Raw genomic sequence first — 17,811 nt, 5'->3', positions numbered from 1 at the left:
AAGCAATAGTTACATCAATATTTATTAATTTTTCGCTAATTAATGATATTTTCATTGTCCTGATGCGGACGGTGGAAATAGGCGCGGTCAGCTTCAGTTTGAATTTTTTCAAATTATTATAATTGTATATGGACTTCGTATGAGTTCTACCAGAGACAGAATAATTATAATTCTTATTCTATAATCTTACCTGCTCGTCATTGTTGTTAATTTATAAGAACATTTTGAATGTGGTAAAATGAGTTCTTTTCTTAATTCCGCTTGAAAAAACTTGAGCTTTTGTCAGTGACTGGATTGCAATTAAAATGTATTGATATCCGCTGCGTGTAACGTTTCACAGCACTGGTGCCATGCGAATTCGAACTTTGTAGGAATTTCATTTCTAGGACTATTAAGTTTTAAAAAATTACTTTGTCGCAGAATATCTACTGTCCTTGTATTCATCAAAAGACTCAAATTAATTTTTATTACTATTCCATTTTAGCTTTTTTTATAGCTAGAAACTTAGCTACTTTCAAGTGCGGGAGCTGGCCACACTCTCGGCATGTCTTAGTTATCGATAATTCCCGCCACTTCTGACCATTGAGTATATTTTGCGACAATTTGTTTACCATTTGATTATTTTGGTAATAAGAGCTCCCAGTGGAGTGGCAAGCGAGATGAGTGCCAGCAACAAAGGCGGTTACAAGACGCCGCGGAAGGTGAACCTCAAGTCCATTGAGAACCTCACAAATTCGGAGGAGGAATCCGAAGACTTAAACACGCCACTGGTCGAGGACGCAGTGGCATCCAGGTCCAAGGTCACCAGTCGGCGCTCCATCCGACGTTCAATTCCCACCAAAAAATACCAGGCCTACAAGGAGCAAGCCAATGCAAAAGGACAGGAGGAGCGGATTGTTTTGAATTATGTGGAAATGTCCGATGAACAGAGCAGTGCGGCGGAGGATCTGGAAGAAGAAGAAAGCGTCGACGAATCGGAGAATGCAGCCCGTCCCACTGCCAAGGATCTCCATCTCATCCAATCCGAGTACAATGTGGCCGGCACCAGCATGTTTGGCTTCAATACGCCCAAGAAACGCGATGCCATGGCCCTGGCCGCCCTAAATGCCACGCCCTGCACGCCCAAGACCCCGAAAACTCCGCGTTTGGGGATCAAGACTCCGGATACGAAGCGCAAGAAGTCGACGGATCAGCCAAAGACTCCCGCCCATGTGCGCACCCGGGTCAAGAATCGTGGGTAGCCATTTTCTGCCTCTGCTCTTACGCTTTCTTTGCATTGTGTATAAATTCATGTTCCCTTTCAGAGATTGCCAAAATAGTGGCGGACTCAGATGAGGATTTTTCTGGAGACGAGAGCGACTTCCGGCCCAGTGATGAGGAATCCTCCCCCAGTAGCAGTAGCAGCGATGGTGGCAACTCCTCCGACAACGACGCCGCCGATGATGAGCCCAAGACGCCCTGTAAAGCACGCCGCGCCATTGTGGTGCCCGTTCTGCCGAAAACTCCATCGGCAGCCCGCCTGCGGCAAGCGGCGAGGGCCAAAAAATCGAATGAGTTTGTGCCCGAGAGCGATGGTTACTTTCACTCGCACGCCAGCAGCAAGATCCTCACTTCGGATCACACCTTGGATCGTTTGAAGAATCCCCGTCTGGCCGCCGATCGTGTTTTCAGTTTGCTATCGGAAATCAAGCTATCCACGGAGCATGAGGCCTCTATCAATGCCATAATGGAGGAGTACCGTTCCTACTTTCCCAAGTGGATGTGCATTCTGAATGAGGGCTTCAATATACTCCTATATGGATTGGGATCTAAGCGCCAGCTGCTGCAGTCGTTCCATCGCGAAGTTCTGCAGGAACAAACCGTACTGGTGGTGAATGGCTTCTTTCCCAGTCTGACCATCAAGGATATGCTGGATAGCATCACAAGCGATATATTGGATGCGGGCATAAGCCCGGCTAATCCGCATGAAGCAGTGGATATGATCGAGGAGGAGTTCGCCCTAATACCAGAAACACACTTGTTTTTAATCGTCCATAATCTGGATGGAGCCATGCTTCGCAACGTAAAGGCACAGGCGATTCTATCGCGCCTGGCGCGCGTACCAAACATACATCTGCTGGCCTCCATTGATCATATAAATACCCCACTGCGTGAGTGCACCAACGCTTCGAGAGCTGTATAGTGCGACAGCTATACTAATCGTTGTTTCCAAATTTGCAGTGTGGGACCAGGGAAAGCTGAGCAGCTTTAACTTCTCCTGGTGGGACTGCACAACAATGCTGCCATATACGAACGAAACTGCATTCGAGAACTCGCTGCTGGTGCAGAATTCCGGCGAATTGGCACTTTCATCGATGCGCAGTGTCTTCTCATCGCTAACGACCAATTCGCGTGGCATCTACATGTTGATTGTGAAGTACCAACTGAAGAACAAGGGCAACGCCACATACCAGGGCATGCCGTTCAGGGATCTCTACTCGAGCTGTCGCGAAGCCTTTTTGGTCAGCTCAGATCTGGCTCTGCGTGCCCAGCTCACTGAGTTCCTCGACCACAAACTGGTCAAATCGAAACGTAGCGTTGATGGTTCCGAACAGCTAACCATTCCCATTGATGGCGGCCTGCTGCAGCAGTTCCTCGAGGAGCAGGAGAAGAAATGAGCCGTTGGCGTAATTTTAGAACATATTAATTTATTATCTAATATTGTTAAATACAATTACAATTTCACTTTTAAAAATGTTGTGTTGCTGTCACTTGTATTGCCCATTAGTGCAGTGTTTTCGTTCTTTGTTTGTCAATTTCTACACATTTAGATTGGCATGCAAAAAATTTGTCGCTTTGCTAGATACACATTTTAGATGGCTAGTTTTGTTTTCACCAAACGCATTCGCTGCTGTTGCGAACAGAGCAATACAAAACTCAACACTGCAAGTGCTCCTCGACTGGGGGATGACCGCATTTGGATAACATTAGGAGATTAGGATTAGAAGAGGCGAAATGAACATAGCTAAGCATGCCAAAATTATACAACTCGCTGCCGGCCGGTCATCCCGTGCGCCCATCATCCATTCCAAAGGCTAATATCGGTTACCTAATTCTATACAGACACGCACATACACTGATTAAAGCATTGGACTTGTAACTAGTTAATTGTGCACTCGAAACAAAATGTAATTGCTGCGACTAAGGCTAGTTTATTTACACTTTCTTGATAGCAAATCACATGCGAAGTCAATCGGAAGTACACATACAATGGAAATCGTTCATAGTTTGCTCCTATTAATATTATTTTACTTTATTGCAAAAATTCTACCCTTTCCTGAATACCTGAATTGTACACACCAAGTTTGCGATCTGCATTTTTGCATTTTTGCATATAAAAATGTCCTTCCTCCTGCGCATGTCCGCATTTCTCTTGTTTAATAGTCAGATAATTGTTATCACGTTTACTTTACTCGTACTTCTAACTTTTAACCTTCGTTTGTGGGAAAAGTATGAATATTCCGAATCAATCAGAAGAGAAACCACCCAAGAGAATCTCCCCTTTACAAAATGAATCGATGCAAGAGTGGTGTTGGTTTTTCACTTTTTATCTGCTTACTATACACAAATTGCTACTGCTTGCGTTTATTTCGACAATGTTTTGTTTGTTTTTGTAGTTTTGTACAACAAATTAATTACATTTTGCGCTTAACAAAGAGAAACAGAAACAGGTGTCTGATTTTAAGATGTAGATACTTAAGAAACGAAGGGGCAATCGAAAAACAAAAGTAAAAGGCATGAGTTCAGCGATTAAATGAGAATAAAAGTATAGAACTTGGGTAAACAATACATTTTTACATTCTCCTCAATTTGAAGGGGAGTTCTTGGATTTTGGTGGGTGGTGGGTGCAATTAAACCATGAATGCTCTGATAAGTTCTCCGAGTTTACATATACACAATATATAAATCAACTTCATTATCATATCCGTATCATTACTCATTTACTCGTTACTCATTAGTCATACTCATCGAATATACATCACAATCAAAGTGTACGCTTTGTAATTATACGCAGTAATCGGTAATTATAATAATAATAATAATAATAGTTACGCTTTCTCAGTGAATTTCTTTATTTCTTGCTGTATTTACGCCTTCGATCTTTACTTTTAGTTTTTACTTTACTTTAAACTTAATTTATTTTACTTTCCGTTTTGTTTTTTATGCTCTTTTTTTGTTTGTATTATTAATTGTTTTTTTTTTCGTTTTGTTGTTTGTTGCATTAATTGCTGCTTTTGTTTCAAGTTGTGTTTTGACTTAAGATAAAATTAATTCATAATTATTACTCGTAAACATATTAATCATAGGTAATATTAAATCAACAAATAAAATACATTTAAAATCAAGTTTATCAAAGTGAATTAAATTACTTGAAATCGAAACAATAAACGGTACGGCTCGCTCTGCTTTAGCTTTTGCTTTTGCTCCTGCATTTGCATTATCTGCCTGCTGTTAATATAATCTATTGTGTTTGTAGTATTGCCGCATGCTTTCTTAAGGTTGGCCGCCAATCGATCCATCAAGTATCCATCAACATGCCTGCTGCACCGGCTGGAGTGCTGCTTTCCATTGCAAATGTTGGATCGATTGTTGGTAGTGTTGGGTTCTTCTTGTTCTTGCTGTTTGTTGATTGTGGTTGGTGTACGGTTTGCTGCTGCTGTTGTTATTGTAGTTGCTGTAGTTGCTGTAGTTGTTATTGGTGTTATTGTGGTTGGTGTGGCTGTTGCATTGTTGTTTCAGCTCATTTTCACGCGTTTCCTTGGTGGTCCAATTGGTGGGATTTGTTGTGTTGCGAGCGCACGAAATGCCTCCGCTATCAAATGTGAATGTGTGGTGATCATATTTTGCCAGCCGGAGGTTTCCATCACATCGGTGGCATGACTGCAATGGGGACAAAGCGGCTGGTTAGCTAACTGATTGGTTCAGAAGATATCAATTTAAGAACTTACGTATTTATGAAATCTATCGTTTGTGCTTTCAATTGATCCGCACTGTGGAGATCAGCTAATATTAGTGTTTCGGCTGCTGTTTCTACAGAGAGATTGACGCACAGCGCCTCCTCGCACATCACTTTCAGCTTTTCGAGTGCATACTGCAATAGGGAGCGAGATCTTTTATTAATACAAATTCTTAAAAGGGAGTGGGGGATTTGGGGGCACACTTACCTTATCAGCAGCCGCTAGGAGATCATCAGCCATTTTTTCTAGATTGGGCGCCTTGCCCGTGTATATGAATCGCAGCATTTCTTTAAGAACCTCATGATCCACATCGGTTATGGCGACACGATTCAGCTTTCGCTCCTCCATCTCATGCTCAAACATGGCCGCAAAGACATCGCTGCGCGCTGCAAGGAGGTAATTTGTAATAATTACTATTATATATTGGTAATGGGCTAAAATAGGAGCTTTGGGATTCAGCATATTGCTCGTCGCTGGTCAAATAAACAAGTATTTGCAGGGTGTGGTCTGGTGGTCTGGTGGTCTGGTGTTCTGGTCCCTTACCTGCCAGTATGGCCTTGTGCGCCTGGAACTCTCGACCGCCCACGGAGAGCGTGACGTCGCTGAACTTCTCGTTGTCGAAGAGGTTGCCGAGATCCTCGGACAGCTTGCACTCGGGCACTTTGAACTGCACGATGTTGGACTGTCCGGAGATGTTCACGCTGTCCGCCACGACGCTGACCTCGCAGAAGATGGTCAGCTTGTCCTCCGGCAGCAGGCCGTTGGCCTCGTCCAGCAGGAAGTCGCGGCGGATGAACTTCTTGAAGCCCCAATCCTTGCCCTGCACAAAACGATAAGCTCTGCGGGAGGTGGACGTAAGTATTTTAGCAGAAGATCAATCGTTTGCTTACAGATCGCACATACCTTTGGGATTCCATTGCTTTGGTTTCCTCGCGCTTCGCATTCAGTATGGAAAATTTGAACTTGGCTCTGACTTCTGATTTATTACACGAGACTAACAGTAAGTATAAGGAAAGGTAATCCTTGCTCTCCTCGTCGAGACCCTTGGGGTTAACCCGTAAACACCTGTGGCACAGAAAGCACCTTCGATTAGTATCTGGTGCAACACCGAGCTGGGCTCATCCACTCACCATTTTAGTTTGTCATTAGCACCGGCTGAGAATGTGGACGATTTGAGTACTTCACCCATTTCCTCCCGACAAAAACTAAAGTTATTTATGGTCCACATATAACTAAATTTAACCACTTTGACCTGCGGAAGACAGATAATTGAGTGGGGTTAATGCTTGTTTAAATTCCCATGCACACGGTGCCACAAACTTATCCGGTTTCCCTCACCTGAGCCACTCAACGCACCTGTACCTGCGCCTGCGCCCCCTGACAACGGAAATGCATTTACCGCCTTTACAACCATATGGATTCAGTTTACAATATTTGTGAAATCCGATCGGTTGGCTGCGCTTGGGCTCGGCTCGGCTCGGCTGCTGGCTCAGATGTTTGCAAATCCATAGGAATGCCGAAAACCCACAGACCGGGATGTGGAAACCTAATCCCATCGGGGGGACGTGGCCGGACTTACCTGCGTGTAACACCAGTTCTCGGCAACTGGCGTATTAACTTCCGGCAAGGGCGGCGAGGGTACACGGCTGACCGCCATCGTGCTACTGGATGCGTGCAGGTTCGAGGTGACTCTAGCTGTTTGGCTTGCCTGACATTCGTTCACCGGCAATCTGCAAGGAATTCGGGGGGAAATGCTCGGGATTAGTTTGATTGCAGCTAATAGGAACCCTTACAACTAAATAAACTACATGTTACATATAAGTTCTTAGGCACGAGCAGTATAGCTTATGATTGAAGTGATCTTGAGCTGATCCTAGCATATTATGGAGCATAGAATGGGGGGTCACCTTGGCTCTTGTATGAGATCCATGATGCTGCGCCCGAATTCAACTTTGACGAATTTACTGTCGGAATTCGGGTGTCTGGCCAAAAAATTGAGCAGCTTCAACAGCAGCGAGTTCTCCAGCTTGCCGCCCGTTGAAAATCACACAGAGTCGATTCACACAATACAGTTTAATCCACACAGTTCGAAAAGGGTTTTCTTTCGAGGATTTAGTGATTCTTGCTAACTAAACGATGGACGAGACACAGATGCATGGACAAGACGACGAAACGAAATGCGCCAAAAAGTGGAGCGTTCATAATGGCTGAAGCGCAATGGTTTTCAAAGGCCGTTATTCCGCACAGAACTCGGAGATTCACAGAGAACGATAGATGGTCCAGTCCAGATAAAGATAATGACTATGATAAAGCTTTCGAAGCTTTCCGATGGCATTCAGCGATAGCCGGAGGTAAAGTAGTCGCAACAAAACAGAAATGTAACACGTTAACGTTGGAATATCACAAGGAAAACACAACCGTTGCGCAGGAGCAGCAGAGGAAAACTGACTGATGGACCCGGAAAATCTCGGCAGGCAGGAGGATTTAGCATTAAGGATTTAGGAGCGCTGCAGATGACAGCAAACAATGGACCAGGAAAATGTTGGCCAGGAGTGGAAAATTGACAAACAATGGGTCAGTCAGCCAGTCGCTGCGCCGAGGGTGAAGGTGAATGTGAACGTGAACGTGAGCTACTCACTCACCTCACAAAGGTGCAAGATGGTGAGCGGAGAGAGAGGGGAGTGGGGGAGGATGGGCAGAAGGATCTGCTGACGCACAATAGCAACAATAACACAGTCCTTTTCAGGCGCATGTGTGTGTGTGTGTGAGTGTTTTCAGTCGCGCAGATGCAAGACGGCAAATGGCAGAGGAGGTCGCATTCTTACACAGCGAGAAAAACATGACAACACTCTTTGAACATGCAGTCAAAATAATCAAATGCACTTTAAATCCAAGTTATTATGATAAAAGGCAATAAGACAAAATAATCAAATGCATTTTAAATCCAAGTTATTATGATAAAAGGCAATATGTAAATATTTATATGTCATGTAGAAAAAAACTTGAAAACAGTTTACTTTTTAGTTATGAATAAGAACCATTACGACTTATAAATATATGATTGCTATGAGATTCAAAACCATATTTGTTGGCAAACCCGATGCAGGGGTGCAGTAAGCCAGTTCCGTACTTTAAGGACATTCAATTAGGACTCATCGATCTGTGAATTTTCACTGTGCAGACAAGGCAAGGCGTGGAAAAAGTCGGAAAAATCTGTGCAAGGCTGTTGGCACACGAGCGATTTACAGCTCAGCTCAGCTCGACAAGGTTGAGATTTTCAAGGTGCTGCCCGTTTCTGCGGCTGCTGGCGATTTGATGGCCATCATCAAATCCAGCTGAAGGACCTTCAATGGGCCTCGTGTGTGTGAGTGTATGTAAGTGTGTGCGAGTGTGTGCAACTGTGAGTGTGAGCCATCAAAAGGTTGACGCAGCTCGTCAAGGTGAACAAACCGTAGTCCGCGTTTTTAGCACTCAGTAAAGCCGCTTTATTCAATTTTTAGTGAGTGTGCCTTAATGTTAATGACATTGATTTGGCATTGGGGCCTCAAGCTCCCTCTCCGTCTCCCTCTCGCTCTCCCGCTCTTTCCCACTGAATCCAAAGTACACCCATCCCTATCGCGCTTCTGGAAACCAAGGGCCTCCAGAGGCAAACATTTTTGTTTTGCTATGACATTGAAAATCATTTGCTTGGCGCCCCAAGGCGAATGACAAAATCACAGAAGTTTGGGCAACAGAAGGTTGAGCTTGGGAACGAGAAGAAGTAGTCAAATAAAGCTGGGCAAGGTGGAAAGCATGACTCATGGAAGACAAAGAGCCTACATAAGAGTATTGAAGGAATTGCAGTGTATTGTAGTACATTTCGTATTGTATTAAAGGTGTTGTATACCACAATCTAATGAACAAGTAACATTCCTTCAAAATACACTGACCACCCTTTCAGAAACCATAGAACTGGCTCCGTTTGAGTGTAAATAAATGGAAATTGTTTGCCAAACACACACCCAGACACAAATCCATGCCATTCGATTTGCTTACTTAGACGGCAAAAACCATTAGTTCTGCTGCAGAATAAACCCACATTGCGTGTGAGTGTGGTCTAAAGGACCAAGAGACCGAAAGATCTCAGGGCCAAAAGATCTGGACAAACATCCGACAGCTGGGAGATGCGACGAATGCAGTTGGTCATGGATCGGGCTGGAGAATCGAGAATCGAGGAATGGGCAGAACTCTTCTCCCCGGGGGATCTCCCATTTGTGTGGGCTCCTCGATCAACTTGGATGTGCACTTATGACAAATGGAGGCAGAGCACGCGTTAATAGATTTCATTTATCGTTTTAGTTCAGGAAAGCGGGTTTTTTGGACCAGCTGCTCGCTCGATGGGGGAAAAATGAAAGAAAGACTGTGGCTGTTCACTACAAAATAAATGAAGGAAGAGTTATATAATTCGGCAGCGACTCGCTTTGGCGCTTTCCACACTTCCGGCAACTTTTCATTAGCATTTAAATGAAATTTGATAAAGGCAGCAACAACAAAAGGCTATAATAAACGAAACGAACAACAACAACAGACCGCGACCGAAAATGGTGAAAATTTTTCATTTTTTACAACAAATTATCGCACGGCTTTCCACTTGGCGTTTTCACCAACAACAAAGGCTCCTTTCACTCGCCGCCTAAAACTACAACTACGACAACAACAACAACAACTGCAGCAGCAGCAGCAGCAACAACAAATGAGTTGAGTGAAAAACGCTTTTCAGTTGTCGCCGTTGTTTCGAGCCAAAAGGAAACGCTTTTCTTTGCTTTTCTTTTGGTTTTTACATAAATGCGGCGCCGTCGTTGCAAAAACACAGATGCAAAGATACATTTTTTCTTCATTTTCATTTTTCAGTCGCCAAGCAGACCGAGGGTAGAAGAAGAAGCAACGACGGCCACGACGGCATCAATTTAATTTAAATAATGTGAACTTTCATGCCAATGAAAATGATTTCAAAAGAGAAACTCAACGCAGCCCACCAACTCCCAAAACAAACTCGACAACTTCACTTCCGCTACAAATGCAACAGAGGCAACAAACGTTGAAAGCAACAACACGAGCAACATCTTGAACTACGTTTAACAACAATGATGACACCCACCCAACCAAAAAAAAAGGGTTAACTTTGGCATAGGAAAAAGCTAAAGCAGGTAAGGGTTAAGGGAAAGACTATCACCCAGTATAGATGCCAAACGAAATCGCTTTAAATAATATCAAACTATGATAGTTTAGCATTTTAAACTGTTATATTTAAACAGAAATATAGGGGTTATATTCGAAATTAAACTAACCTTTCCACTGATGCTCTTATGAAACCAAGGAATCAGCTATATCATGTAATAAAATGCGCATTGTAACTATAAAATGCGCTAAAGCTGTTAATCCTCCATTTTTTAGAGTGTGCCTGCCACCATTCACGACAACTCGAAAATCTTTCTCCCAATTTCCCCGTGGAGTGTCAACAGTTTGACGCATATTAATTTTAAAAACTCCCACGCTCAACATTTCTTTCGGTTTTGTATGGGTTGCTTTTTTTTCGCTTTGGTGGGGGGAGTTCCGTTTTGGGTCTTTCACTCAAGACTCGGTCGACGATTCGATGCGTCGTCGTCCATTTGCCTTTGGAGTTGCTTTGCAGTCGGCATTTCTGCGGAGGGAGAGAAAGCTTGGCGTCTCGCCCTGTCCCGCTCTAGCCGTGCAGCTATCACTCTCGCACTCGCAATCGCACTCGCATTTGCAGTTTTGCTTGCAGTTTTTCGTGAAAGTCGATTCGCAGTTGTTGCTGCTACTGCTGCTGCTGCTGCTGCTGCTGTTGTTGTTGTTGTTATATAAAGCGTACGAAATCATGTAAGTAGAGTGAAATTTGCCTGCTGCTCATTTTTTCAACTGCCTTGTTTGGCCTATGCGATTGTTTTTCGCACTAATGAAAACAATTGAAAGTTGTGGAAAAATATGCTTCCATAATTATACCCTTAGCTGGTTCGACTTTTCCACAGCGCAGCTCTCATTGATCCAATTAATGGATCAATAAACTTTGAAAAAGGCGTTAGAAATTCAGAACGGTGGCGATGTATAACTAGAATTACCATTCTATGTATGTATGCACATATTGGTTTATTTTATGAAACTGATCTCATTGCGAGAAATCTGCACCGAAAAGCCATTAAAGTCGCGTCCCATTTTCAACGCATAACTTTAATGCTGTTAATTTTTACATAACTGCTGTTGCTTGCTTACAGATTTCAAATGCTAATCAACGTGTGTCACACTTTTTTTGTGTGGCCGAAAACAAAAACTAGGCCGACACAAACCAAAACGATTTTGCTACATTTACTTGACACTTTTTTGTTTAGTGTTTGTTTTGGGGGTTGCAGCATATGCATATGAAAGTTAATGCTCGTGTTATTAACAAAATAATGCGCGAAAATACGTTACGCAAATGGAGGAAATGAGGTTTAAATACTTGGGTACACAGCAGATGTCAGATAAATATTTACTTGAAAATTAGTTATTATCGTAACTGAAGATCAATACTGTTTTCTATAATTTTATATATTGTCGATTGCCAAAAGGTATCTTTTATTGTACGTTTTAAAATACTTTCTTTAAAGATTCAAAAATATGCAAAAATCGAAATTATCTATTATTCAATATCGATGATTTCCCTGATATATAGATTTATCAATATAGCGCTTGCTTAGGTGTTGCAATAAAAATCCATATTTTCTAGTTGCGCAGGCGCGTAGGCGTTTCAGCGTCGACGCAGGCAGCGCAGTCGGCAGAGAGTTTCACCGAAGCAAAAAAGAAGAAAAACAATAAGCCCGAAGCAACAACTACGAAAAGTGGAAACCCGAAGCTCGAAACGAGAGCAAGTTTGCTGACAGCGGAACGCGACTTTATGTAATCGTAAAAACTTGTTTGATGACGTAGCTGTGGCTGCGAGCCGAGCTTAAGCGATCTCTCTTAGTCACTCTCTTAGCTGCTCTTTAACCGAAAGCACGTTGTCCGTTTAGCGCGTGGCTCAAAACATACACAGACACATGGACAGCAATATCACCTTTTTACCAGCTGCTTTTGTTGTATAATAAATTTTCAGAGGCAAACTAGTTTTGCGGGCAGAGCGGAGCAGAAATGAAATCAATAAATTAATTATAAACCTACCACATGTTGTGTGCCCAATTTTCATTGAAACGTTTTGGGCCAAACTTTTAGCTTGTTTGCATTTTGCCGCTTTTACCTCTTTCTCTGCACTTTCTAAACAAATTGTGAGCGAGAGAGAAGAAATTGGCTTTCATGCGTTTTCACATTTTGTTTTTGTCGTGCTTTCTTTTTTATTTTATTTTCTTTTCTTTCATTTCTTTTCTATTTTTTTTTTTTTTGTGGCGTTTTGCTGGGATTTCTACTACTTTTTCTTTAGGCGCAAGCGTCGTGATCTTGTTGGCTTAAAAGATCTTCTTTTTATTGGCTTAGAAATTCTTGCCTGATTTCTTCGAGAGATCTGTATCTGTTCTAAATAAAATGTGGGTTGAGTGAAAGACCAGGTGATATTTTCGGTTTACGATCATTGGGTGAAATGTGTTAAACAAAGTGAAAACTCTGGACCGAGTTCAATTATAGTAAAAATATAAAACTGCTTACTCGTTTTATTTTTTTTTTTGCTCAACAGCGGCTGTTGTTTCATGTTAATGAATTTAATTTCGCTATTTTTGAAAGTTTTACATTTTAAATAATTTATGAAAACTAAAAAATTGGCCGTGCGGACAACAACTAGCAAAAATTGGAAAGTTGCATTGCAACACAACACGATCTGTTAATAATTGGTTGAACTCGGGTTTTTGGGGAAAGGAATTGATGCAGCAAACGGAAGCCCGAAAAGTTCGTTGCATAATGTTGCAGCAACATGTTGCCAAGGCTTGGAGCAACATGACCAGCAACGCCAGCCCTTTCACAGCGAAAATCAGTCAAGCAAACTTCCCGTCTCTTCCCATTCGAGCAGATAAAACACAAAAACCGCATACCGAGGCCCAAAACACCCTGTATTCGAAACTCAGCAAGGGTTTTATTTTTGGAGCTCGGAACGGAAATGCCTTGTGGAGCGAAATATGAAAGTTGAATTCGACTATTGGTGTCAAGGCTTGGAAATAATATGGTTTAAATACTGAATACTTAAATTTCTCGATTGTAACATGCGCTATGATTCCTATTTTATAATATAATATTGATATGGTGGACTGGTTGCTATCACAAATATTTCAGAGAATTAACTTTTTCAAGCTAATTTTAGATCGTAATGACAGTTTCTCAGAACTGATTTCCCAAAAGCCCCCAGTTATTTTAATAAAAATGTTTGTCAGAATGTTTAGGTAAGGGTGCAGACTTCAGTCGGAATCCAGCTGATAGCTGATAAAGAACAGTCCGCAATCAGCGGCCCATGACTCAGATTCGTCGGTCGGCGTCTGGGACAAAGAACGTTTTTTGTTCGAAATACTGCGGATTATCGGGCGATTTGCAGCAAGGCCAGAGAAAATGAGCAACAAGTGCACGAAATTCAGAACGCAGCGCCCCAGTGAAAAGTGAATAAGTGCAGCAATAACAATGGCAAAAACAATTACTGGCACATGGTCAAAAGCATTAAGAAAGAAACCGACCGACCACGAGCCAAGCCATGGTCTCGATTCTGCAGCACTCTTCTTCAATGACAAAGCAGCAGCTGCAGCTCGCATGTAGATGTGGCTGCTGCTGCAGCTGTTTGCTGACCCCAAATGACAAAGGTTGGCACGCAAGCCGCCCACGCCCATTAATTAGCCGAAAATTGAGAGCCACTCAAACAAGAAACAACGTCAAAAAAAACAAAAAAAAAAATTAAGAGAACAGAATGAATAAAATACCGTGGAGAAGCGCCCCGTTTGTCCGACCATCAGCATTTGTGTTTACCAAATTGTTATATTTTCTGTTCATCTTTTTGAGGTTAGGCGAACGCCTTTTGGGGTCACCGTGTGAAAGCAGCAGCGAGAACGAAAAGGAGAGCATGTCGGTGCGAAAGAGAAAGCCTGCTGCCAGTGGAAAGAGACGGGGCGATGGAGGCAGCTATTAAGGGTGGCTGATACATATATAGGGAGAACTTAATTACTTAAGTTCTGTGTTTATTCGCCCCGGGGAAAAGTTACGACATTCTCCAGTTCTCGAAGGGGCAAAATGTACGAAAGTACGAAACTCGGCTGGCTCAGGGTGATCAATAGAATTAGTAGGCAAATCAACGAGCTTCCACACCGAAGAAACCAATTACTTAAGCAAGTAAGGTCATCTCAAAAAACCATCTAGGTTACCCCGAGGTTGCTAACTAAAACCGAAGCGAACATATACGGAAAAAGTACAAGTCATCAAAATTAAATATATACTCGTATACATACGGGTATACATATGCACATGCACATAGCACATATAGCCATCGAAAAAATGGCTGAGAAACTTTTACAAAACAAACTGTTGTTTGTTCGGCGGTTTTGTTTGTTTGTTGTGGCCGTTACCCAAGGATGTGACAATGGTTACTCGAAATGTGGCCCAGAACGCAAGTGGTTCAGGGCGAAAGAGGTCCTGGAAACTAAACTGGGTCATCAGCACACTCTGGGCCACACATCTCAAGTGGATTTCGGTTTCCAATTGGAGGGCCAACGATGGTTGACACTGGTTAATGTGCGCCGTTTGTGTTACCAATTACTTGTTGCTAAGCTGGGCCAATTCGAGCTCAGTTTGGCTCATTGAATGGTTTGTTTCGGATCTTAAGTTCATGTGCAGTTTCAAGAACTCATCTAGATCTCTTGGGCTTAAATGTGAATTTGCTCGTATTTAAAATGTCTTTCTATACTTCGCAACCAATCAGATAATGCTTTAAAGTTCAACTTTAGTCATTAGTCGATCGCCACACATTCAAGACCACCTAGTTAGCATATAAATAGCATGCATATTCCACAGCTACTGCTTTTATAGTAGGTGCTAATGGCTCAAGCGAACAAATGCCAATAGCTGGCATTTAAACAGCAATAATATTTATGCAAATGCCTCAAGTGGCCCTACAGAGATATGTTCTGTTCTCATTTAACTAATGGCTAAAGAGACAATTTACACACACAGAAAGGCGGGAGGATCGGGCCTAAATGGGCCAATGGGCGTGACATATTTACCTTTTATCACAGAAATTTGCGGCGGCGTTACAAAATTCCTTAGAATTGGGGCATTTAACTAATAATACTAGGCACAGAGGAGATTGTTGTGGTTGCTGTTGATTGTTGCTGCTGCTGCTGTTGCTGCTGCTGCTGTGGTGTTGATGATGGCTGCTGCTGCTGTTGTTGCTGCTGCTGTGGTGATGGTGGTGCTGCTGCTGTGCAGGATGGGCGCAATTATAATGTTGCTGTTGTACCGACGATTGCTGATAGGAGGCTGATGAAGAGGAGGATGATGATGATGTGGATGCAGATGCGGAGGACGAGGACGAGGATGCACTGAGGGGATGGTGATGCTGCTGCTGGTTCAGATGCCGCCTAATGGACTGATTGATGCGATTCGTTATGGAGTTGGTCAGCGCCGAATGATGGCTATGCAGATGGTGTGATGATGAGGAGGATGAGGCGGCCACCGACGAGGAGGCTGCTGATGCGGAGGAGGAGGACGATGAGGAGGAGGAGGCGGCTCCGAACAGGCGGCTGGCAATGATGCTGTTGCTGTGGTGATTGCTGTTGCTGCTGATACTGCCACTGTTGCTGTTGCTGTTGCCGCCGTTGTAGTGCGTATTGCCCGCACAGGCGCTGCTGCAGTTGTTCGAGGAAATCGCACTGGACGAGGGCGAGGGGGCGGACCGCGTTAGTATGTGTTGCAAGTTGCTGCTGCCGAATGCCGCCTGCAGTATGTTGCTGGGTGTTGCCAAATGCTGCGCCAGTGTTGCCGAGCCACTTCTACTGGTTGCTGCTGCTGCAGCCGCTGCTGTTGCTGCTGCTGCTGCAGTTGCTCCACTTTCGTAATTCAGGTGACCCAAATGCTGTTGCAAAACCGAAGGCGCAGCTTGCTGCTGTTGCTGTTGCGGTGGTGTTGCTGTTGCTGCTGGCGTGTGTGGGTGGTGTTGCTGCTGCTGCTGCTGTTGCAGCGACGATCTGCGCAATAATACTGGTGGCGTCGATATCAATTGCTGCAGGCGACTGCAATTGCCGCTGCTGCTGCTACTGGCCGCTGCTCCTGTGGCGACTGTTGTTGCTGATGCTGATGCTGCTGCTGCAGATGTTGCTGCCACAGATGTTGCCGCTACCGTTGCAGTTGCGACTTCAGGCGCATTCTGAGGCTCTCCGTTCTCGCAGCAACAATTATCGCTGGTAGCAGGTTGCTGCTGCTGATGTTGCTGTTGCTCTAAATTCTCATTTTCATAGATTTCATGCACACTTCGCTTTTTCTTGATTTTCACATAGGGCTCAAACATTTTACAACTTTGATAGCAAACACTTCAACACACTCACACACCTTTTATGTATTTTGATTTGATTTGATTTGATTTGATTATAAAATATACGGATTCCTCCTGGCTTGTGTAAAAAATTGCTCAACTTTTTGGTGCTTATAAATTTTTCATTTGCACAAATCTCTTTGTTGCCACATGCCGTTTGCTTGATATTTTAGTTGCCTTACGATTTGTATATAATTTTCGAGTGTGTGCTCGATTTTGTTGTTTCGAGTAGTAGTATTTGATTTAATTTTTTCTCGTTCTTATTTTGTATGTTATAGTTATATTTGGTGGGGCGACACACGAAGCGAGAGAGCAGGCGAACGGCGAATGGCGAATCCAATCCAATCGAATCGAATCGAGTTGAGTTGAGCGCTCACAAAACGAACGAACCGCTCCGCTTGAAAGTGCGCGTCGAAATGAGCTGAAATTTGAAAATACAGAAATTTCCGCCGTCCACTCGCGACGCTGACTGCGATGCCCACTGCGATTGCGACGCCGGCAGCGCTGCTCGTTTCAGTTCCCACTTCGTTTCACAGCGTTTCTCTCTCTCTGCGTTTCACCATGTAACACACACGCACGCACACCTACACTTTCGGTTCGCTTTGTGTGAGGTCGATGAGCACATATGGAAACGAGTGGGAAAGCTGTGGGTGCAGGGGGTCGATAGGGAGGTACCCTAAATAAACCCAATTGCATTGCTACGTTGAACATATAGTACACGCTGAATCATTCATATTACGGTGAATAAAATTTATTGTTTCGGGAGAAAATGTCGTATCCCAATTCAATTTTTAAGGCAAAATCATATATTTAAATTGCGTTTTGCTACACAACCTAATAATGACTCCGTGGTTTTAAACATACTACCCTTAGATCGTCGATTATATATTTTAATAATAACAATTCTCCAAAACCTCCAGAGCGATACGTTCAAGTTCAAAAGCCATTTACACATATTCCCTGTTTCGTAAGGAATAAACAAATGCATGGGCATACCTTTATGTTATACGATTACTGGGCAACAAAAGGAAGTGAGAGAGGGAGAGGGCCTGAGCAAAAAAGAGCGAGAGCCCAGCAGCGACACTGAAAATCAAGCGCAAGTGCAAAGAGTGAGAGAGGGAGAGAGCGCAAGCGAGAGAGCGAGGGAGAGAGCGAGCGTTGAGGGCCAGCTGATAAATGGTTGCGCGTGTGTGTCGCATACACTGCGTATACGCGTTTTCCGAGTGTGGGTGCGCGTGTGGTCGCAGGACGGAGGTTACATTTGCCGGCGGTCCTTGGCGTGGCGATAAACGG

At 43.5% G+C, this 17,811-nt stretch overlaps 2 protein-coding genes across 6 annotated transcripts in view; one reads left to right on the top strand and one right to left on the bottom strand.

Annotated features, from left to right (window-relative positions):
• The first annotated feature begins 516 nt into the window (after window positions 1-516).
• On the top strand, window positions 517-2,729 carry LOC6552622 (origin recognition complex subunit 2). Its single transcript, XM_001979832.3, has 3 exons — window positions 517-1,233; window positions 1,305-2,150; window positions 2,221-2,729. The coding sequence occupies exons 1-3, from the start codon at window positions 660-662 to the stop codon at window positions 2,655-2,657; spliced, it is 1,857 nt and encodes a 618-aa protein (XP_001979868.1). The 5' UTR covers window positions 517-659; the 3' UTR covers window positions 2,658-2,729.
• An 842-nt stretch (window positions 2,730-3,571) lies between these two features.
• The window catches only part of LOC6552623 (protein roadkill), a 59,683-nt gene continuing 45,443 nt past the window's right edge, over window positions 3,572-17,811 (bottom strand). For 2 of the 5 annotated variants that reach the window (XM_015154727.2, XM_026979017.1), the window contains exons 3-9: window positions 6,577-6,727; window positions 6,128-6,249; window positions 5,901-6,062; window positions 5,541-5,836; window positions 5,205-5,383; window positions 4,989-5,131; window positions 4,241-4,920 (exon numbers count right to left, since the gene is read on the bottom strand). In XM_015154727.2, the coding sequence (XP_015010213.1) occupies window positions 4,776-4,920; window positions 4,989-5,131; window positions 5,205-5,383; window positions 5,541-5,836; window positions 5,901-6,062; window positions 6,128-6,249; window positions 6,577-6,654 (1,125 nt within the window). In that variant the 5' untranslated portion in view covers window positions 6,655-6,727 and the 3' untranslated portion in view covers window positions 4,241-4,775. Of the gene's footprint in view, window positions 4,921-4,988; window positions 5,132-5,204; window positions 5,384-5,540; window positions 5,837-5,900; window positions 6,063-6,127; window positions 6,250-6,576; window positions 6,728-6,904; window positions 7,562-15,211; window positions 17,009-17,811 lie in introns of those variants that run through there. The other 3 variants (XM_015154726.2, XM_001979833.3, XM_026979020.1) reach the window with 3 other exon arrangements.

The sequence above is a fragment of the Drosophila erecta genome, unplaced genomic scaffold (assembly GCF_003286155.1).
Source record: "Drosophila erecta strain 14021-0224.00,06,07 unplaced genomic scaffold, DereRS2 tig00000000-arrow-pilon, whole genome shotgun sequence".
Lineage (NCBI taxonomy): Eukaryota > Metazoa > Arthropoda > Insecta > Diptera > Drosophilidae > Drosophila > Drosophila erecta.
This window is presented reverse-complemented; position numbering and strand designations above follow the sequence as displayed.